At 41.7% G+C, this 22,971-nt stretch overlaps 2 protein-coding genes across 2 annotated transcripts; both read left to right on the forward strand.

Moving 5' to 3' along the window:
• Nucleotides 1-252: 252 nt before the first annotated feature.
• Nucleotides 253-8,757, forward strand: b4galt3 (UDP-Gal:betaGlcNAc beta 1,4- galactosyltransferase, polypeptide 3). Its single transcript, XM_041050854.1, has 8 exons — nucleotides 253-497; nucleotides 1,123-1,231; nucleotides 1,323-1,883; nucleotides 2,053-2,288; nucleotides 3,078-3,268; nucleotides 3,384-3,506; nucleotides 4,397-4,501; nucleotides 5,372-8,757. The coding sequence occupies exons 3-8, from the start codon at nucleotides 1,601-1,603 to the stop codon at nucleotides 5,727-5,729; spliced, it is 1,296 nt and encodes a 431-aa protein (XP_040906788.1). The 5' UTR covers nucleotides 253-497; nucleotides 1,123-1,231; nucleotides 1,323-1,600; the 3' UTR covers nucleotides 5,730-8,757.
• A 2,640-nt stretch (nucleotides 8,758-11,397) lies between these two features.
• atp6ap1lb (ATPase H+ transporting accessory protein 1 like b) lies at nucleotides 11,398-22,072 on the forward strand. Its single transcript, XM_041052522.1, has 7 exons — nucleotides 11,398-11,531; nucleotides 18,412-18,449; nucleotides 19,021-19,103; nucleotides 20,441-20,679; nucleotides 20,998-21,048; nucleotides 21,228-21,471; nucleotides 21,836-22,072. The coding sequence occupies exons 1-7, from the start codon at nucleotides 11,398-11,400 to the stop codon at nucleotides 22,070-22,072; spliced, it is 1,026 nt and encodes a 341-aa protein (XP_040908456.1).
• The last annotated feature ends 899 nt before the right edge of the window (nucleotides 22,073-22,971 follow it).

Here is a 22,971-nt window from a genome sequence, read left to right on the forward strand (position 1 = left end):
TTAGTGACTGAGGATTTCCATCCTCCACACCGGCTTTCTTTACTTAATTTGCATCCAGATAAATAACAAAAGCTGCTGGTTTTTATACAGTCAAATGTTTATGCATTTATCTATCAACCATCAGTGTCTACATCACAAATTCATTTTTAAATATGCCGCCCAGCGCGTCACCGCGATGCGCCTCAGCCCCATCTGGCACAACGACGGAGCCGCGCTTCGATGAGGCAGAGGCGCACTTGCCTGTGTTGACACTGGACGGATATGCGGCGATGCTCTTGCGTGTGAAAGCGTCTGCATGGCCCTCTAAGCACCTACGGGGAGATTTCGCCTCGGATGAGAGATTAGGAGGTGGAGGAGGAGCCACCAGCATCAGAGAGGAAGAAACAAAAACGGTGTCTTTTGCTTTTGGTCCATCGCGTCCACTCGTCGGTGGCAGCGGCCCGTCGATTCTCAGAGGAAGCCGGGGGCTGGATTTGAAATGTCGCAGGGATGTGCTGGTGAGTCGGCTGGTGCAGCAGAGCTTGTACTAAGCCAAGAATTTAAAAAAAATCTCAGAATTAAATCTCTGAATTAAGAAACACATTGAAGGTAGGGATCCTGTAGAATGGATTTTGTACGTATTTTGGCTTTAGTCATGTAAAAATGATCATGATTTCCTGCCCAGGCCTGACGATAGATGGTGATAGGGCTAATCACCTGGATGGAGAGCAATCTGTACTGATAACCATGGCGCTGTCTCTCCTCCGCGGTGATCTGTTTTTATTTAATTATTTAAAGAGCTATGAATTCCTGTTTCCTGTCTCGGGAAATTCAGCAGCACCTCCACTGATGAATCCAGTCTCACCAGACTTGCTATAGCATGTAATTGTTTTGGACAAACAGGAAAGTGTGATGTAGGATTAATTTGATCCGCAGGCATCAGCGTCCCTTCCCCACACACGCCCCATGGAATGTCACCGCTGAAAATAAGCCATTCTAAATAAAGAAGCCGACATGACATTTGTTTGTAGCTGCTTGTCGTTCCCCAGCTTATTTCACCTCACATTTCCACTACACAGCACCACTGAGACAAATCTGCTGCTGCATTGTTACTCACTCAGGTCTTTTCATTTTCTCTTTCAGAAAGCTTGATGATGCAAGGAGGAAGTGGAGGAGAGAGGTGGAGTGAGCCCTTCAAGGCCCGGGACAGGTTTTAATTAGACCCCCCCCCCCCACCCCATTGCAAAATCAGGTACCCTGTATCTAGACTGATGTAATGCAATAACGGTACGAACAAGCAGCAACTGTCAGTGACAAACAATCATTTTCTTCTTTCCTCTCAGTGACGTCTATGGTCAGGAGGTGATGGCAGTGCTGACTCAGTTTCACCACTACTATTACCCATACCTACAGATGGATACCTGCTACCTGCACGTCTGAGCCTGCACCCAGCACTGCCCCCCCACCTCCCCACCCCCACCTCTCCCTGCTCATTTCCTACCTCTTCCTTCACCCTCCTTATACAGCTACCACTTGTCTCTCCCCCACCATTTCTCCTCCTATCCCTCCATCCAGTTTCCCCACCTGGAGTTTCACTGTGTCTCTGCAATCGTACTTTATTATGGCGTGCTGTGGGCGCTCTCTGGACTCCCCGTGCACACTAGCCTTGCTGGTGGGCTTCCAGTTTGCTTTTGTCCTCTACTTCTCCCTTGGGGGCTTCAGAGGTTTGGTGTCTGTCCTGGTGCACACCACAGAGCCGGAGTTTGATTACTCTCGCCCTCACGATGTCTACACCAACCTCAGTCATCTGGGAGTGCCGCCTCCCCCGCCTCGCAACTCTGGCACTGGACCCCCTGTCACAGGACCACCGCTGAGAGACTGCCAGATCCCCTCCCCGCTGCTGGGTAAGAGAGCGAGGGGTTAAATGTGTGCTGTTATATGTATGACATGCATGTACCGTGAAAGGCTCAGTGAATATTATTGGTGTATGGTTTTCAACTACGTGGTGGTTCAGGCAAATGCCAGACAGCATCACTAAAACGTTTTTCCTCTCCTTTCCTTTCTCCCCTCCAGTTGGACCTGTGTCTGTCCATCTTTCCTCTCCTCTGTCTCTGGAGGAGATCAGACAGAGGAATCCATTAGTGTTGCCGGGCGGACGCTACCGGCCTCCAGACTGTGAACCCCGCCACCACACAGCGATAGTGGTACCATACCGGAACCGGCAGACCCACCTCCGTGCCCTGCTCTACCACCTCCACCCCTTCCTGCAGAGACAGCAGATCCACTACAGCATCTACATAGTGCAGCAGGTCAGGTTATGGATGAGTGTTTTTGTGTGTGCAGGCTGGTTTAAAATGCTACTGTCAGTATGTTTTTTCAGTGTGGTTGTCGATAGCTTGCACTATCTCCTTCCATGTGCAAAAGTAGACTGTGGTGTTGGTGTAATGTTGGTATGTTTCTTGTGTAATACTGATGCAATAATGGTGTGATGCTGGTAAATAGCTGGTGTTTTATTTGTAAAACACCAGCTTTATAAATATTCCTGGATTTAATTGTATCATTATGTACTGGTGTGAATGGTGTATACTAATGGTAATGCTGGTATAATAATTGTATATCACTGGTGAATTAATATTATGTATTACTACATAATAGTGGTGTAATACTGGTGTACTAGCAGCATATTTATAACATTGGTGTACTGCAAGCATTTACTGGTGTATTACTAGTGAACTACAGTGTACTCCGTGGGTAATACTGATGTGGAGTTGGTGTATAACCAGTATGTGGTTTAACACTGCTATACAAATTATATTAACCAAGTATTATAATTTAATCAAGTAATCAAACATTTTATTTATTTTTTTTAAGATACGTGTCTTTGAGCTTTGTTGCAGTACAACAAAAATCACACCATTATCAACCATTCTTATGCCAGAATATTATTATTCAGTTATTATATAAGATCTTTAAAAAAGAAATAATCTGTTGTTCTGCAGTAAAACACCTTAGATGGTGTCACACGCTTTGCTTGTTTTAAAATAAATACAGTCATATGTAGCTAAGTGTTGCCCCTCTGCTTCTGTTCCTGGCTTCAGTGGGGGAACAGTACTTTCAACCGAGCCAAGCTGCTTAACGTTGGGGTGCGGGAGGCCCTCAGAGATGAAGACTGGAGCTGCATCTTCCTGCATGATGTTGACCTGCTGCCCGAGAATGACCACAACACCTACACCTGCCACAAACAGTTCCCCACACACCTGTCTGTGGCCATGGACAAGTTCAGATACAGGTAAAAGCATAGTTTGTGTGTATGTGTGGATGGATTTATATATATACATATATATATAAATGCATTGTGCTGGGACATTAATTTCACGAGTGCATTGGTAATGTGACTCTCCCAGGCTGCCGTACCCACAGTATTTTGGTGGGGTGTCTGCAGTGACCCCAGACCAGTACATGAAGATGAATGGCTTTCCCAACCAGTACTGGGGCTGGGGTGGAGAGGATGATGATATTGCTGCCAGGTGAGGAGGCTGAATGTGGCAGAGACCCACACCCTGCAACCACATGCACGGCCATTTAAACCTCTTTGCTTCTCATACTTTTTCACTATCTTTTGCTTTACTTATTCATCTTTTTTCTCATGTTTTACATTTTCATTGCCACGTTTCCTTTTGTTTGACTTTTATTTTGTGTGTCCTAACATCATCTTTCATCTTCACGTCCCCTCCCACTGCTGTGGCTTTGCGGTGTGTCTCTTGGAGTGGGCTCAGTGAGTAAGTTCACATGGACTAGCTCGCAGATTTGGGCTGGGCTGCGTGCTTGAGCGTTTTCAGGAATTCTTTATCTCATTTCCATGCTATGGTCCCCTCTCTCTACTCTCTGGCTGTTCTCGCATTTGCCAATCTGTTACAAGAGGCACTGAATGCAACAAAAAAAAAAAAGATTAAAAAGCTCACACAAATTGTAACATGAAGCAAAACTACTATTTCTCTCCTACTTTTAATAATATTTTGGTGTTTATGCATGCTGTTTGCAACTTTAAAAAATGAGTATATAGAGGACATTCAGAACATTAGTTAAATGTTTTGATCGACTTAGATGACTGGAGTGGCACACAAGCACCAGAGATGGAAAAAGGGAACCACAGTGTTTTCCACCGCCTATAGGCCATAAAAGTATGTTATTCTCATACGTCATCCACAATTCAAGGTTTGTTTTCTTTATTTTTCAGTTTTTAAATGTATCCCATAGAGACTAGATGCACTTAGATTCAGTAACATTCAAGCTTTGAGTAATAGAAAATAGGTCTGATGAACTAATATTATCCTGACTCTGAGATTTCCTCCAGTTTTATTCTTTTGATTGAGAATCTGCTGTTCCCGTTAACTCCTCTTGTGTGCTGCCTATCCAGAGTACGTCTATCTGGCATGAAGATCGTGCGCCCTCCAGTGGCCATTGGTCATTACAAGATGATCAAGCATAAAGGAGACAGAGGCAATGAGCAAAATCCACGCAGGTACAGATGGAGACATACATAAAAAAAAACAACTGATTTTTTTTTCCCTTCATCTGACTGGTGTATCTGCCCCTTTTTAGTGGGATGGTTTATGAAATAGCAAATTATAGTTAACTTACAAATGCACTGATCAGCTGCAGCAATGGAATGGTTTTTATACTGCGGCTGATCAGTGTAATCATTCACATTGTACCACTAATATTTGTACGGGCTTCATTTCCATTGCTATTATGTTGTCTTTCACTTTTTGTCCAAACTTGTCCTTTCTCCAACCCCTCACATTGTTGCATTTTTACAGTATTGGTTTTTTCTTTTCTTTTTTTTGTGTTGACATGCTGTTTTGTACAAGGTTGGCATTTTCCTTTCCTCGCTTGTGGTGCCAACAATTTCTACTGCCTCAGGCAGCATACTCATTGGTTTTGTGATTTAAAAAATCACTCATTTTCTCCCTTCCATAATTCTTTGGAAAGATTTTCTTGATTATAAAGACAAGCTTTTGCAGATCAGCTGTTGCGCCACAAGTCTCATTTACATGGGAATATATCTCAAATATAATTAAGACTAAACTTTGTTCTTTAATGTCAGAAGAACTTTATTAACTTTCATGGAGAGATCTTTCTCATGTGGCATTGTTAAAGGAGTAATTCAACATTCTCGTGGTTTTCTTGCAGAAAATTAAATGAGAAGATTGATGTCACTCTTCTGATTGAAAGGGATATCAATCTTCTCATCTAATTGTTGGCAAGAAAATATATTAACAAATTTACCATTATGAAATACATAGACACGGACACACACACACACACAAACACACATACACACACACACATACACACACACAATCCTGTGATATTATATTCGTTTTTCTAGGTTTGACCTTCTGAAAAGGACCAGACTCAACTGGCGCTCTGATGGCCTCAACTCTCTGACCTACGAACTTCTTTCCAAAGAGCTGGAGCCTCTCTACACCAACCTCACAGTCAACATTGGAGAAGACCCCCATCTGCCCCAGGGGAAAGCACCCATCCCTGTGAAAGCAACATCCCCTGTCCACCAGCGTGGCACCAGCAAGACCGAAGACACAGCCAAACAACAAAAGAGACAACAGAGCAAAGATTCTGTGGTGGCAAATATGACTGTTGCCAAGCCAGTCGGTGAAAAGACAGAAGCTGCGCGGTCAAAAACGGTAAATCAGACAACACGGGAAGAGACTGGTGTGATCAAATAGGATGACATGTATATGAGGTCTGTAATAAAAGGACCCATCACATCTGTAGCATAAAGTGGCTTCGCCCTTCGTTTTGATCTGAAAGACCAAATGGAGGACAGCAGTGTGAATCTGTTCAGTTGTGGGGACTTCAGGTAGACCAGCTTTTTATGCTCAGTGCAGGTTAGGGATAGTTATGCAATGGATCAAATGAAGAAGCCACTTTTGTCTACAGGGGTGCAATCAGGCACACGACTGAGTCCCCTCTTGGTTTCTCATCCACCGAAATGTGACTCCGGCTCTCACGGCTGACGTAAGTCAGTGGTCACACTCATAACTAGGAGAAGAGCGGTGAACGACTCGGTCATATCCACATAGAGGTCCAAAACAAAATAAATGAAAATGAGACTGCAAATATATAAATCTCTGCTCCTTTCCAGACATCGCAAGTTGTACGCAACCCATCTGCTGCCAGCAGACCTGCAGCTTCATCAAGTCTGCTCCCAAAAAAACTGCTGTCAGTCCACCCCACTCCACAGTGGGTTTGTGTTTCTGTGCCTTCTATCTTTTATGCGCATTTTATAGACTGGTATAGTTGCTTTTAGACGCTGACCTGGGGTTAATTTTACCTTTCCTGCCTCGTGGAAAAACGTTAAAAAGCAGGGAGAATGAAGCTGATCCCAGATCAGAACAAATAATTCGTTCCAGGACTGCCGTTTTATATTTGTGTGCATTGATCAAGCGCTGACCAACTCCATAGTTATCAGACAATTCTAGAGTTTATATTTATATAGAGACTTCTTTATTTGTTTACTGGTTTGTTTTACTTGTCCTTCCTTACGGTCTGGTGCCTCTCTCTCTTACGTTTAGTTTCTAGACAATCAAAAGATAGCTCTGTATCCAACCACATAACAAAGCGAGGAAATATTATCATGACTATCTTTAAGCCTGTCAGATAAACATAGACTTGGCATGATAGTTGTTGTTCTAGTTTGACTATACTCTTGATACATGGATAGGCCTGTGCTTCTTATCTGTGGTTTTTATAATTTTTCTTTTAGATTAAGTCAGGTAATGGGGGGCAAAAGGCTAACGTGATTACACATTTGCCAGTTTCAGATTGTGTTTTAATAACAAAAGTGTTCATAGTTACCATGAAGCACTGTGTTTAGATTTAGACGAGGGTCTTTCAGTATGTTGTGAAAGACTTCAGTGCATCTAAAAGCTATAAGATGAGTGTCTGCTTCTCCTTGTCTTTCTTCGTTTGCTAGAACACAGCTTGTGTGTCTCACAGGAAAGGAAACAAGAAGAAAACTCATGTATTAGACAGAAAATTAAATCGTTTTATCATGAGGAGGATGCCAAAACAGAACATACATTTAGTCAATTTTTGTTGACAGCTCAATTATCATCTATTTGCGTGATCAAAAACCGACTTCATTTTTTGGCATTCAGTTTTTCTTTTTCATATCAGCCATTTGGAATGTATTATTTTGAGTGTTCATCCTACTTTACCTTTTGTGAAGGTTGAGCTTATCAGGTGAGGTGCTTAGTTTGTGGGTGGGGGACTTGAATCTGATCACCGGTAGGCTTTTGGATTTCTTGCTGCTATTTGTCCAGGGGAATGGTTAACTGAACAACTAAACAGCTTGATTTGTTTTATCATACTAACAGGTAATGTATTCCTTATGCTAATTTGAATGTATTTATGGATTTATTTATTGTGTCACTGATAGAGCTAAATGCACAGACTTTTAAAGTGATTTTGCAGTGTGAATGCATTTTAGGGCTTGAAACACCCCTCTCCACTGTAGGGCAGATTAGTACCCCTTTATACCACATCTCCATGTTTCCTATGTTAACATTGTGCCTCATGAAATAAGTCCATAAGGATTGAAGGTATACTGCTGTGTTATATGTGAGCGCCCTCAAGTGGCACAGTCTGGCATAGCGCCAGCTAAGAGAAACCAAGTACTGAATGAAACTGCAGTGTTGTGACATGAATGTTAATCATTAACGTCGGCCATTCACAGGTTTCAGCCAATCAAATCTTTTCACTGCTCTGTATGGAGGGTTTCTCGTTTGCGTTGTGTCACATGATTGATCGTGCCAGCTTAAAGGTATAGAACAACTCTCTGAACTTTACTGGTTAATAGAACCAAAAACTACTCGGTGTTTGTTTTATGAATGGGTATAGTTTTGTAGAAGGAAGCTGTGTTTATCTAAAAAGAAAAAATACCAGATTTAAACAGAGAGTGCTGTGCAAACAGATTTTCTTGACGAAGTATGTAGAGAGACAATAAGACCTAAGTTCTAAGCTTTAGACAACATAAGTATTTAGTTCCATATCAATAGATAATATATCCACCATTTATTATATCGCCTGGGACAATGTTTATATGAGATGATGCGGTGACACACTGAAAGCTTAAGGGCGTTATGTAATCTCAGCAGATTAATCATCCAACTGTGTGCTTACCTGGAGATTGTTACTATATTTAATAAATAGGCTAGTTTTTATAAAGGATGTGTCGCATAGGTATTGGAAATATATACTGTGTAGTTATATGAAGTCAATGAACAGGGTTGGGACTTCATTGTAATTTTTTTTTTAATTCAAAAAGTTTAATTTTATCATGAGTTACTTCTGATGCTAAACGTTTGAGAAGTGTAAATGCGAATGAAGAGAACCACCTGACTAGAGAGATGGGAGGTGTATGCATTCCTGGCAAATGAGATGAGATTAAAACATTATACCACTTATAAGGAAGGATCAGAATATTTTCACCCGTTGATGCCTGTCATCATCTTAGGTTGCCTTATTTACTGACCTTGTCTTGAAGAAGAAAGATTGTGTGTGTGTGTGTGTGTGTGTGTGTGTGTGTGTGTGTGTGTGTGTGTGTGTGTGTGTGTGTGTGTGTGTGTGTGTGTGTGTGTGCGTGCGTGCGTGAGCGTCTGTGTTCAAGTGTTGGCTCGTGTGGGGAGCATGGTCAGCAAAAAAGGCAACAAAAGCTGTGAACAAGGATGGATGATGTTGTGACAGATAGCAAATATGTATACAAATAAAAACCCATAATCCAAAACATGATTCTTTCCACATTTTCTATCACTGACCTGGAACCACATGTGCTTAAATACACTTTATACTATATATACACTTAAATACTTAGGGTGAAGCACTTACCCTCCCACAACACTTGAGGCCTCTTAATGAATGCAAGCTTTAGCATTCTGATTAATGCTGCTGCAGCTTAAACATTGCAGAGATCAGACGCTCATGCTCGCAGCTAGATTAGCAGCCATATATCAACACATTCTGTAGAGCGATCTAAAACTGCATTACCCCATTACATCACCCTGTGTATTGCAGGCCTTGGTGTTCTATGTGGGCATAAAGAGCAGGATTAAAAAGTTGGATATGAGATCATACCTATAAATAGACAGTAACCCTCAGCTCTGTATGTTCGATCTGTTTCATAATCTAAAATGCTGTCGGCCTATGACTCACCAAGAGAGCACAAAACACAGACTCATGAAATGGGTGGACAAAAAAGAGCACCTTACAACCAATCCCAATGCAACGCCAACGCAGACTACAGCCTCAAACATGGCTCTTAAATGCTTCACAAATTCAGTATACTAATTCAGTATAATAGTGCAGAGCTATTGCGTTTGATAATATTAAAATGTTTTTTATGTTATTTTGTCCCCTACTGCATGATTGTTTATTTACAAAATTCACTGCTTGAAACTAGGCTGACTAAACTGACTCAGTGATGACAGAAATATCTGTCTAAAGCTGGTTAGCATTAGCTAATGTAAATCTGCAGCAGCCAAACCTTTGAGTGTATTAAATTGGCCAAGGCTGCGCTTATTGTCCATGAACTTTTCATTTGCAAGATTGGGTTTAACAAACGTTTAATAAGACCATGGTAATGATGAGATAAACTGTCTACACTAACCACCCATACTGGTGAACTGGGTGTCTCACGGTATGTGATGCTGGACCTAATGTTATGAGACATCATAGCGTAATATCTTCTTTTAAAGTCATCACACCTGGGTGTCATCCTGTGGGATGTTTGTCGATGCTGTCACTCTCTGATAGCAGCAGTGACAGTCTAGTTTGCTCTTTCCCTCCAGTAGACTGACACACTAGCCTGCCGAAGTGACCGTGGCAGGCAGACACAGAGGGCTGAGACAGCCTTTAGTCACCTCCTGTTACTGTATGGCCTAGGAGACACAGCTGACCTCTTATATGCTCAGCAATACTTTAGCCCTCTTAGCACAGATACACACACACACACGAGTGAAGCACATGCACACAGAGTGATATATATAGTCCTATAAACCATTGCACAAGGATGCACACATAAGTGAGCCATATTAGTTGCACAAAAATAGGCACACAGTGCGAGAGATGAGAGAAAAGAAAGAAGAAACCTTACTGGTGTTAAATCGTTGTGCGTTCATTTAGTTAATTCAAATAATCCTTCAAACAATCAGGTAATTGCTATGTACAATATATACAGATGAAATCCAGTGTCATTTTTTCACCACTTAAATGTCTGTCCAGTGTTCAGTGGAAAGGTAAAACATAATATAATGATGGAGGCTCAACTATTTTAGATTAAAACTGGTATAGAGGAAATTTTAGGGTCAGAAAAACAACAGGAAGAGTCTGAAATTCTGCAGTCAGTATGAATCACTGCCACGCATCAATGTGAAAATCAACCATGATAGTAGGTCACAACATTTAGTTATATAACCATTCTTAATGTTGTGCTCTGAAAATCATCACATTACCGGATGTGGAAATAAAATATATGAGAGGATGGTATCAAGATCCTGAGGGCGTCTCACGCATGGGGGGCTGAATAATGAGGAGAAAACAGGATCAGAGTCAGGGTCGTCAGGGCTGGACCCTCGTTCCCGTCTCATCCCACGGCAGCTCAGCTGCTCCTGTCATCCATATTTGCAGCCTCAGTGGACAATTTCCTCAGCTGCAGGGCCTCTCAGTGCTCACAACAACACATAGATCAACTGAATTAATTCTGCTATTGTGGCAGTGCACTGAGGATCTAGGTCATGCAGTCATGGCTCAGGTTTTTTTTTTTCCTCTGTGGCCGCCTAAAGTCATGTCAACATCCTCCTATCCTCCTACACAATCTGACCTTGACATTCCCAGGTTATTTTCCACAGAGGTGTGTGAGTGTGTCTGCGAGCCTGCTCCTGTGACAGAGTGCGTTTGTGTGCTCAGACGTGTGTGCCAACATGTGTGTAGATACATGCGTGAGTATGCGTGTCTACATGTGTACTAGAGGGTAGCATAGGTATGATGAGATGTGTTAAGCAAAAGAATGAGCTGCTGTCTATACTTAGGGCTTGCCTGCAGCTATGTGTGCATGAAAGAGAGGAAGAGAAGATAGAGAGCACAGGAGTGGATGTGGGAGGGTGAGCAGAGTGAGAGAGGCAGAGGGAGGATGACAGAGAAGGGAGTAGGGTGGGAGGGAGAGGAGGAGAAGAGGGAAGGTGCAGTGGGGGGGGGCTGTGACGCACACTGATCGGCTTTGCTTGCTGCTGATTGGCCACACTGACTGCCAGTCAGAGGAGCTGGGAGTCAGCCTCTGCTAGGAGAGCAGATTATGAAGCGGAGCTCAACCAGCAGCAGTCTCCTCTCATTGTCTCAATGGCTGCACACGCATTCCTCCTCTGCTCCCTCGCCTTGCTGTGCGCTCTCAGCCGGCCTGGGCTCTCCCTCTCTGAGGACGAGTTGCAGCCGGGACTCATCTATGAAGAAGTGCCTGAAATCCTGGACAGAAGGTAAATCAATCCTCTCTATAGCTGAGGACAGAGGAGGGATGTAGGGGAAAGGAGGAGGGGGGGAAGAGGGGGGGTATAGGGAGATGCATGCAGGGATGCTGATGTATTCTCTAAGGGTCTTTCTTTTCTCTTCTTCACCTCCCTTCCCTTCTTCCCATCCCACCTTGGGTGTATCACAAATCATGAATGCAGGCAGTATTGGTGTAGCAGAGGGAGCTGAGCTGAGAGGCTTTTGTTTGTCTCAGTCTTGGGGACTGCATCAGACGCTGCTCATCGATCACGGATGGGGCTGTTGTCTCTGTACAGTAGTGTTGGTCTGGTAGGAGCTAAATAAGGCTGGGGCAGTGGGCCTGCAGGAGAGGAGCAGAGAGAGAGAGAGAGAGGGGAAAGGAGAGAGGAGAGAAGAGGGGGAGCAGCACGGAGGGAAGGTAAACAAGGATGGGACAGGGAGGAGAGGAAAGGATGCATCAGGGATGGTCTGTTGGGGTCTGTTTACTGATGCAGTCATTGAGAGAGAGAGAGAGAGAGGAAGAGAGAGGGGGAGAGAGAGAGTGGAGAGGGGAATTCAAGCCGGCCATGTCTGCATAATGCACATGCAGTCCTGCAGGTCAAATCTGGATAAAATATTCAGGGCTCAAACCTGGGGGCACTCACAACAGTGTCACAGGGACGGGGACTGAGCCGGTAGCCAGGGCCTTTGCTAGCACCAGTTACTGACTGTTTACAGAGACATCAAGGCAGAGACCTATAATATTGTGCCAAAGCCACGTAAGGCTCTTGAATCTATGCCATGCACGATGGCTCTCACAATCCTCTATAGCAAATGCTTCAAAGCCATGATGTGCTGCGGTTTCTGACACAATGCTCTTCAACCACCGTTCAGACAATTTGTCCTATTGTTACATTTTCAGAACAATAATACACTTGAATCTTTAGAGAATAAAAGATTATGACTGTCATGCCTTCGTTTATTGCAACAAACAATCTTATCTGCACACATGTTCATATGTTCGACAAATAACTTGGATTTAGAATTCAGTATACTAAGTCTCATGGGATTGCTCTCATTCCAGCTCAATCTAATGTTGGTGAAACCCTGACAGAGCCCTATCTTAACTTTTCGCCGCAGTCACTCCGATGGAGAATGGCTGCATTAATTTCTCTTGGGGTTTTGAGCCTATTCCCTGGATCAAACTTTGTGCGTAACTCTGCAACGTAACAGTTCCGGTCCCCAGTCACAGCGCTGTTCTCAGCTCTGACACACTCCAAGATACTGTTATATAAGAGCAGCCTTTCATGGCTTTCATTTCATCGGCCTTGTATGGTGCATAACATTGGTTGGAAATGCAGAGGGAAAGGTACAGAGAGTTAGAAGCCTCTACTGCTGAAAGACTTAGGGATGCAGGAAGATAATGAGGCATGTACGCTGCTATGAAAAGCTTAGAACTTTACAACATGATTAAAAATACTAGCCAGAAAGAACCTACTGCATGGTACTATTTTTTTGGCCTAACAACCCTATTCATCATCATCCTAGGAAATTACGCTAGAAGTAAATTTTTAGAAATAGTTGGGTCTCTCAAATAGAATTTTGCCTGTTTAAAACAAATTAACTTCAGTTTAAAACATCATCAATAATTTGACAAATTTGCCATGTTTACACATTTTTATATAACTGTAATAATCTCTGTGGTACCAAACCAATATTTGTAAAACAATCCAAGCATAATACATCTGCTGAAAATGAATGTGATCCAAATGTGCAGATTAGGGGTCAAAAGACTAAGTTGTAATTTTGGAAATGACCTCTTCACTCGGCACCACAGGCAAAGATAAAGCATGAAAGGAAAACTACTGCAAGATGAGATTTTGCAGCTGTAGTTTACAGTTGTTCTAGTAAAAAAAAAACTTGCCTTTGTAAGCTTTTTTATTGCAAGACTCTGAAGAAAGCAGACAAATAAAATGGATGTTGTACAAAGCTGCTCACAAGTGTTGTAAAGAGTGGCATGAACTTCCAGAAAAAAAAGTGTAGATGGTATAGATTTTAATTACAATAAAAAACTTTGTTTCATAAAACTACCAGTGAGAAACAGTGTTAAGTAGTAAGTAAGTAAGTAAGTAAACTTGGCTTAGTACATTTTTCAAAGAAATTTATATTATTAAGTCAATTGGGTATGACCCAATTTCTTCGAGGACACTCAAATGGCATTATATCATTCCCCTAGCCAATGAAAAATGGTCACTGACACATTTACAAAGACTAAATGGGGTCAGCACTGTAACACAAGAATCGTTCATCTTTCCATATTAAGTGTAGCTCATTCTCAAGCATCCCGTTTGTCGATCAGCTGTGCAACATAGTGGCACGTTTATGTTTTATGGAGTATTTTGTCTGCAGCGTTAAAGGTTTATCCGTCAGAGTGTAGCCAACATGTGCTTAAATTTATCTCTAAAACCTTTAAAGACTGCCAAACTTACCCAAATATAGACACAGATTAAAGGTCAAAGTATTGGAATTCCAGTGGAAGGTTGTTCAGTGACCCCCCCCCCCCCCTTCAAAGAAAGATTAAAGGTTTAGAAGACCCCTAGCCAATTTTCAGCAACATTCACATTTTATTTAACTTACTAAAAAAAATATGCACAAAGTTTTATTTTACAGATAGACAGAGTCAGAAACCAGGCAGAGTGAGAAAAGACCAAGTAAAAAATGAATACTTATTAAAATATGTGTTGCATTCCCTGTTTGAATGCAGTCATTCCGCTGGGCTGTACACTCCAGCACTGATGCATTTGATCTCAGAAGCGTAGGAGGATTTAGACAACTCTAGCACTTGACCTAAGGTCAAATTTGAAGCTGTAATCAAAGCTTCACTGAAATGGCAGCAGGGCTCTGAGCGGCATCTTAGTAAACTCCTAAAACTTAATCTCCACTAATAAATCTATTAATAGGCCAGCACCTGCACAGTGTGGGATTAAGGCATGTTTTCCTGGGACACAGTCATTTACAAAACCATGAAGTACTTTTTAATGAATGAAATTAAAATATACATTTTACATATGCCCCCCAAAATAATACTGTCTCACATCGTATTGCAAAATTTGTTCAGCCTGTACATTATGAAATACTATCATAGCAGGGTTTGAAATTTCATGTAGGCATAATACAAGGAAATATGAGTGCAAGAACACATCACTATAGTCTGATACACTATTGATATACACAAAGACAGTGGTTCTAGAGTAAAAAACCAAAATGTAACAGCTAAAGGTTCACATTTATTTGATAAAGCTTAACCTTTTGTGTTCTTGAAATATTTTTTAATGAAAACTGCGGTTTGCAGTGAGCTAAGTGAACCACACAGGAACTACACATACAGAGGCTTTGATGGAGTGATCCTGGTGGACAGAGAGTGAGTGCAGCGCCTCAGTGGCAAACGGGACTTGTTTACAAGTTTGGGGAGCAGGCACCACACCTTCTCTCTGCTCAGCAGCACACAGCAGAGGCACAGAGGAGGGATGACAATCAGCTATGAATAAGGATGTCTAGCGAAAAAAAATACAGAGACAATGTATTTATCAAGATGCAATCAGTAGCATAGCCAGTTTTCATTGTTGTTGATATTTACATTTACTTATCGAAAAATGACTGTAATCATAACAAACAGCATTATGTATTCCGTTTAATCTTGTACTGGTAATTTGGACATGTGTTGTGTTTAGGTGTGTGTATGTACACTGGGGTGCACACATATTTAAGGATATGCAGAGGTGAGCCAAGGAGTGGCTCTGGCGTGGCTTTGATTATATAAAGAGCCGTGTTCAGCACCCAGGCACCGTGTGACAGGCTGAGCCAATGATGGGGCCGCAGCAGTCCTGGGTTGCTGACCTCGCGAAACTGGCACAGGAACAAACGGCCAGGCTTTAGTTAGCACTCACACACTCACGCTCGCACAGACTCCTCTGGCCCCTTTCAGCCAGCTGAGGCCTGGGTAGGTGCAGAGGAAGGAGTGCTTTATCACTTGTGTTTGGGATGGGCAAAGGGGAAAGGGAGGGGGGGCATACGCAGTTTGTTTACAACGACACAAACAGTTGTTAATCACCAACTAGCTGTGCACTGTTTACATGAACTCATAAATATGTAAATCAGATATAAGAGTGATTTTTAACTTTGATGTTGTTCTAAGACTTAAGGTTTCACATATCGGTGAAGGTGATAAATAAGCAGAGTCCAAGTATCTACCATGCTTCTGAGGTTTCAGTCACAACTGCCAGCTGCCAAAGGCAGAGAGCATTTGGCAGCTCTTTCATATACAAACATGATTACCCAGCATTCACCTGGGCTAATGTAAATATTTGGATTTACCATACACATAAACTGGCATATTGTTACTCATAGAATAGTACAAGTTGAGATTACATATAAGTAGTTTTATAGGTACCTAACCCTAACAAAACAAATGCACACATCTCAGGGAGTTTGTAATTTAGCCAATCATAATGTCCAAGAAACAAGCCTAATAAAATAAAGGGAGTAGATGTTTAAAATCTGTTATATTTCACAAGGAAATACAGACTACAGAAATGTACCTAAATAACCTTAAACTAGTATATTTGGTCAGTGGAACTTCACTCAATTACAATATAATGACCATGGTCAAAGTTCAGACCCACTGGATGGGTGCACACGGAGTCACAATTTCAGAGTCAGTTCAAATCTATTAATTAGCGCTTGAACTGTCCAGAAAGCCGCAAGCTCTGACATCATGCCTTAATCTCTTTATCTTGTTCAGGGACTACGTCTCTCCATATTTGGGCTCCAGTGGACCTGACCTGTGCTTACCACTAATCCTAATCCATCTGGCAGTAAACTATACAATATTGCCCAGGTGCAAACTGCACCAGACGGGTAGATAATTGCTTCAGGCTGCTGGCATTGATATTGTATGTCTGGCAATGTACCCTAAAACTGCAACTTCCAGTGCAATTAGAAACGGAACCTGTTAATTGCTTTTCATTTGCTAGTCTGCTCACCTTTTTTTAACACTCCTTGACAACAGTAGTTGCAACTATTGACTGGTTTTAGTGTGTTTAAATTTAGTATAAATATTCAGGTCATCTTCAGTCTATCTTGTGTATGTTCCAAAAAGGCATTTCCTAGACGATCACATCATTACTATTCAAGTAAAGATAATAAAGATAATATCAATGACACATGAAGTTCTTTACAGACATTGCTTTTGTTGTGCTGCAGTTCATAAAGTTGGTTTGAAGTATCTATGTCCAAAGCTGAGAGATAAACTGAACTGAAGTGAGAACTGGTAACGTGACACACTTATTTGTCATGTCCACTCCCACAGATCTTAGGGTTTACCTTTTACAAGCCCATTATAACTGGCTATTGTGTGGAGATTAATGAGTCTGCCCAGATGATCGCTAAGGACAGGCCAGGACAAATCACGCAGTCAGAGCAATGGGTGGACCATCACAACAAGCAAAACTGGCCATGTCAGCGCCGCTCAGTAAGCCCATTGCTGCCGCATTACCTGTTTGATTAGACAGTTAAAAGGATCAGGATTAGCTTCAAGAAGTCCAAGGCTATGCGGGGTTTAGTTACACTGAGAGCCGAGGAGCTAGGGCAGACACGTGAAGGAAAAGGAATGGTTTGTCCTCCGTCCCTTGTGCACTATATAGGTCAGTCCCACATCAAAGATCTGCCGTTTAGTAAAAGCAATACACCACACAGAGACTGAGTTCCCACAACAAGGACACCAAGCAGACCTATTGACTTTGTGAACTACTTACAAAATTCTGTGGGTAAAGAATAATGTGTAGCTGTGCTCTGTGCAGTCTCTTATGTTAGTATGTTTCAAAATGTGTAATTAAGTCTATAAATCAAAATATCTTGTAAGCATTTTGTGAGGCATGCTTTCATTATTATGGTCACTTCTACACATATTTATTAAAACAAATTCTTACAATGTGTTTATATGTGGTAGTTTAGTAGCTAGTGTTTAAAGGCTCAGTTGCCAGTTAATTAGGTACACCTAGCAGTCTAATACAACAGTCCTGTAATAAATCCTCCCTTCATGAAAGTCAAAATGTTCAGTTTCTGTTGAGAGGTGTTTATTCACCTTTATGATCATTTTGCTGCAGTTTGTGGTGCTGTTGAATTATAGTGCGAGATGCGGGCACGTATTTCTATAAATTTTTTCCATCCGTATGAATAAGAGGAGGCCAAATAATAAAATATAAACCCCTCTTTATATAATGCAATAGAGGTCAACAGCAGCACTAACTACTGCATCATACAGTTGCATCAACACATCTCTAAACTGTTTCAACAAAAAACAGAACACTATAACCTTCATGAAGGGAGGAGGGATTTTTTTTTGGACTGTTGTAGCTGACTGCATTGGTTTTAGCTGAGTGTACATTTATTGAGTGGTACTTAACTTCAAAAGCATACAGCTTAGTATGTGCTAATAAAAACACTATGCTACACTCATTTAGAAGCACACAAGTACAGTAAAATGTTGTATAAAATTTGTATGAAAGGGGGCATAATCATTTGTGGCTTTGTATACCAACATGGATTAGAAACTCTCATTTTATAAGTTTATAAAGTCCATTTTACTACATATAATGTTCTAAGGGCTTTTAAAAAAAAACAACTATAAAAACTATTCTGCAAAGCTGTTTTTCGTGTCCCTGTGGTGTTTGCTGCAATGAACTTTCCTGTTCAAGGAAAAATGCTAAACAAGCATCCTGTACACATTATGGAACATTATCAAAAAAAAAAAAGAAAGAAAAGAAAAAGCTTAAACACTTCCCTGCATCTTGTGATCACAAGACCTCATTGTATCTTCTGTCTTTTCCACAGCAAAGAGAATCCCAAACAAGCAACAAGAGTCACATCAAGTGAGTAACAAATCTAGTGTGACACAAGGCCTGATTCAATCAAACCTGCCATGGTAATTTTGATGCTGATGTGTTGGATAGATAGTCCTGACAAATGCATTTCATTCCAAATGCTGGAGACATCTTGGCTACACTGTAATACAAAAAAGATTTTGAAGAGACAGATCCATACACCTCAGTGGAAATTCATATGCGTGTCTATATTTAGGCCATTTGACTAAAAGGCAGAAAAAAAAATGATGGAGACATTCCTTAAAATTATATGACGGCAAATCATGTGTTTCTGGAATGAGATGAACAGTATTTGTAAACACTGAACAATACTACCGTAGCTGTGAAATAAACTGCTGATGAGTCACTGTGATGACGCAAAACAACTGGAAATAGATAGGAGCTTGAGCACCGAGGTGTACACAGAATCTCTTTGTGCTTATGTTTGTGTGTCTGTAGTGTGTGAAATCGGCTGAACTTTTATGATTATGTTGCAGTCTGCAATGCAGCATCGCAATCAGCTTAATATGTATACTGATATAATCTTTCATGGCGCAGTAATGTGTGTATGTGTTTTCAGGTCAAGATGGTGGGTACGGCTTAGAAAGTGAAGAGGTTATTTTGACGCCTGAAGATGAAAACCCACTCAGGAGAATACTGCAGGTACACACACTCTGTCTATTTTTCCCACACACACACACACACACAGGGATGCCAGCGAACAAAACAGAGAATACTCACTAAGCCACACTGCTTGACCTTGGATGTAGGAATATTGTTTTCACATATTGTATTCACATTCACCATAGGTAGAACATCCTTGCCACCCACACACATAGGACCCCCTGACTAAAAATTCAGTGAAACCACATACTGTATCCAGGCAGGGTTACATGGAGTAACTGATTCCCTGCAGTAACCTTCTCCTAAACTAGTATTCTAGCTTTTAAATGTTTTGGAAATTGTAGGTGCTGGTACCATAACTTGCATTTCTTGCATATGAATACTTTAAGCAAACCAATGGTAATAATTCCATAGCCAATGCGACTGCTACTTTACATATCTTGTAAAATAGTGCTGGATTAGCCCAAATGCCCTCCAATGAGATCTGGCCTCTGAGTGAAGAGATTAAAAAGCTAGAGGGGGCAGTTTCTGTCTGCACAGTGCAGAAATGCAGTCCAACAGCCAACACACTATTATATGCAAATTCAGAAAGCTCCTGTCTTCTACAGAGAAGACAACACTGCTCCTTCCTAGTTTGAGATTCAGAGGTGGTTGGAACACTGAACTTTACACATGACTGACATTTTATTATCAGAATGGTAAGCTTAAAAAAGCTTTCTTTTTTTTTTTAACTTGCCCTTTGAAGTGAAATGAAACATCACAGCATGCATAAAAGGGAGGTATAGTAGACTGTGCACCAAAGCAAGCCTGGATCATTTGTGGAGAATAAATGGGCTGACGCACTGATGCATGTTGTATAAGAATAATGATTTGACTGAAATGGCTACATACTGTATAAGTTTAATGTATGGTCTCTGTTCAGTGGCTGGATTCTCTAAACTCTGCATTTCTACGCTCAATTCCTACTAATTTATCAGTTTGCCTCTTGATTCAGTTTATGATTGGTTTTGTTTTGGCCGTTTGAGGTCAGCTTACTGGCGATAAACTTAGAAATGTTTTATTCAACAGCCAAATACCATGGCACAGACGCATTGTTTTAGTCTTTGTGATGCTAGATACTCTAATTTAAAAATGAGCAGCAGGATGATCAAATCCTTCAGGGCTCACACCTTTTTTGGGCCACCTTCTAAGTATTCAGTCCCTGAAATGGGGCACAACTTACGTGTATGTGTCTGAATATAAATCTGATCGCCCTCAAGAGGGCAAAGAATGAAAAAGTGCTGCTGCCCACACTTTGGTTGCCAGTTTACTGCAGTTTTTTTTTTGTTTGTTTGTTTTTTCACCCGCAATTAATTCCTTGCCTCATATGTTTGCAGCCTTTTAACTGGCATCATCCAGGGATGTCTCACAGTAAGAGGAAGCTTCTCCAGTCTCTGATGGGGCCTTACGGCCCTCTGAGTGTGTCTTACAATGGGAAGACCTGCATTCTGTTCAAGGCAAAGCGCCTGGCAATCCGCTACAGAAACCATACCTTTATTGATCTGACCGAGAGGGTCTTTAACCCCAGCTCACCTGTGGACACTAAAGGATCCATCTGCACCAAGGAGAAAGCTACGTAAGTCAAACCAAAATGTGGACAGATAGAGTCCGAAGTAGTACTTACGTTCAAAGAATTTGGAAGGGCACATGCTGTGTGCTAGACAAATATAACAAAGCTCAGTTCTCTACACATACAGCCACGGCATCAGCATAGGTTTGCTACCTTTTTATTATTAGACATGGAAACAAAAATAAGATGATCAAAGGAAATGTGTTCAGTGCTATATCTAGAAGAAAGTAATTGTTTAATGTTTACTGTGGTCAGCTGCGAATTTCTCTGAGTTGCTGTTTCAAAACAGATATTTTTAATATTTGTGGTTTTCTTTTGCAACAGGCTGTCATTAAGGTTTGGTGATGTCGAGGATTTGCGAGGTCTAGTAATCAGGTAAAATGCACATGCTTACTTCAAATATTTTCACTGACCAACATCTTAAAAATGTATATCTGCCTAAAACATTTTCTTTATCACATTGACTGTTCTATTTTGTATTAAAATATACAGTATATATCTTGTGCACACGTGTGGGCCATGTGTGTAACTAACTGCATTGTCTCTTATGTCAGGCTTCAGATGTCCAACACTTTTTATGAGGCAGCTGGTCAAAACTGGTTTACACTAGACAGCGTTCACATCCACTACAACTGGACCCAGGAGGCTACATTCAACGCCAGCGAGGTCTACGCTCCTGCCACTTCATCCTATCATTGCCAGCACGTCAGCAGCCTGCACAAATATGACACCCTGCTAGTGCCCAGCTCCCACACTGACACATCCGCTAACTGGCACATCACTTTCACTGATTTCCAGGTACACTTTACCACAAGGGGCCCAGCCTCTGTTGTGTAACTGTTCTAGTAATGTCTGCACTATCACTGTTATATCATGGTCTTTCTGCCATTTCTTATGTGTGTGTGTGTGCATGTGTTTGTTTGCTTTCCAGCCATTTCCTTTTGTGTTCCACCTATTTGGCTGTCAGTTAGTCAGTTAGCCTGTTTACTGTCTATTTGGCGTTCTGTCAATCTGTCTGTGCACTGTCTGTTTAGCCATCTGCTAGGCCGTCTCAACCTGTCCATCTGCCCAGTGTTTCTATGCCTGGTAAGCCCAGTAAGAGCCAGTTGTCCTCTTTAGTTCAGCCTAATCTGATCTTTCCGCCTTCTCTGTGCTCTTGCAGATACAGGCCTTCAATGTGCAGTCAGACAAGTTTGCGTCAGCCAGTGACTGTGCCACTTTCCTGACGCCAGCCATCCTGATGGGCTTGGTGACATCTTTGATCCTGCTCCTTGTCTTAGCCTATGCCCTGCACATGGTGGTACACCTTAAGCACATTGACCGCTATGAGGAACACAAAGCTACTGTCTACTTTCCCCGTAGTCCAGAGGCCGAGTTGCCGGACAAGAACAGCCTGTGAAGGAAAAAGAAGAGCTGGAGGACAAAAGGGGAAGAGAGGGAGAGAGAAAGCTGAGAAGCAAGGCTGAGGGGAGAGCAAGTGAATACAAGAGTGAAAAAGTATCCTCCACTGAATATTTGTTCAACAAAATGACAACTTTGCCTGTTCATATGAAAACCTTGTAAGTCTTAACTACTTTAAGTAAATGCAGACCGTGGTTGGATACTTTTTCTTCTTTCCTCATTGACCTGCATCTTATTATAAGGCCTTTGGATGTTCAAGCCTCTCTCTGAGAGATGGTTCCTGATCCTAATGTCAGAGGTCAAGAGCATCCCCAGGGCCCTGAAGGGCAACAACGTATACAGGCCTTTACCCCAGCCAGCCATTAAAACCACAGCAGGCTAGCAACTGTAGCTAATACAGCTAACATCAGATGCTCCTGATTAAATGTATGTATTACATGGCTCACAAGTGTCATATTACGAACTTTCATCACACACATTGTCCTTCCAGCTTTCATTACAGTGTAGTTTGTCCAATACTGCTGCAAGAAATATATACTTCAAACATCCAGTTTTATAGCTGAAATAGCCGTATTAGCTGCATGCCATAAAAGCCTGGTCTATGGGCTAGATCAGTGTTTCCTAGTAATAAGGATTACAGGGAGTCTTGCATGAGTTGCCATTTAAAATAACCCAACATGGCACAAAGTAGAAGGAGCTTGTAAAGCTTTTGAGTGTAAACAAAGGGAAATATCGGGAATCACTGGTCTAGCATCTGGCTGGAGTGAACTGACCAGCACTACTGGCCCTTCAGAGCCTCTGGCGTCTCTCACCTCACCCCTGAACAAGACTGCTGCTTGGGACTTAACTGTGAAACGGCCTTTTACAGACCAGCCAGACGAAGAGGGGTTCTATAAA

This window comes from Toxotes jaculatrix, chromosome 2 (assembly GCF_017976425.1).
Source record: "Toxotes jaculatrix isolate fToxJac2 chromosome 2, fToxJac2.pri, whole genome shotgun sequence".
Taxonomy (NCBI): Eukaryota; Metazoa; Chordata; class Actinopteri; family Toxotidae; genus Toxotes; species Toxotes jaculatrix.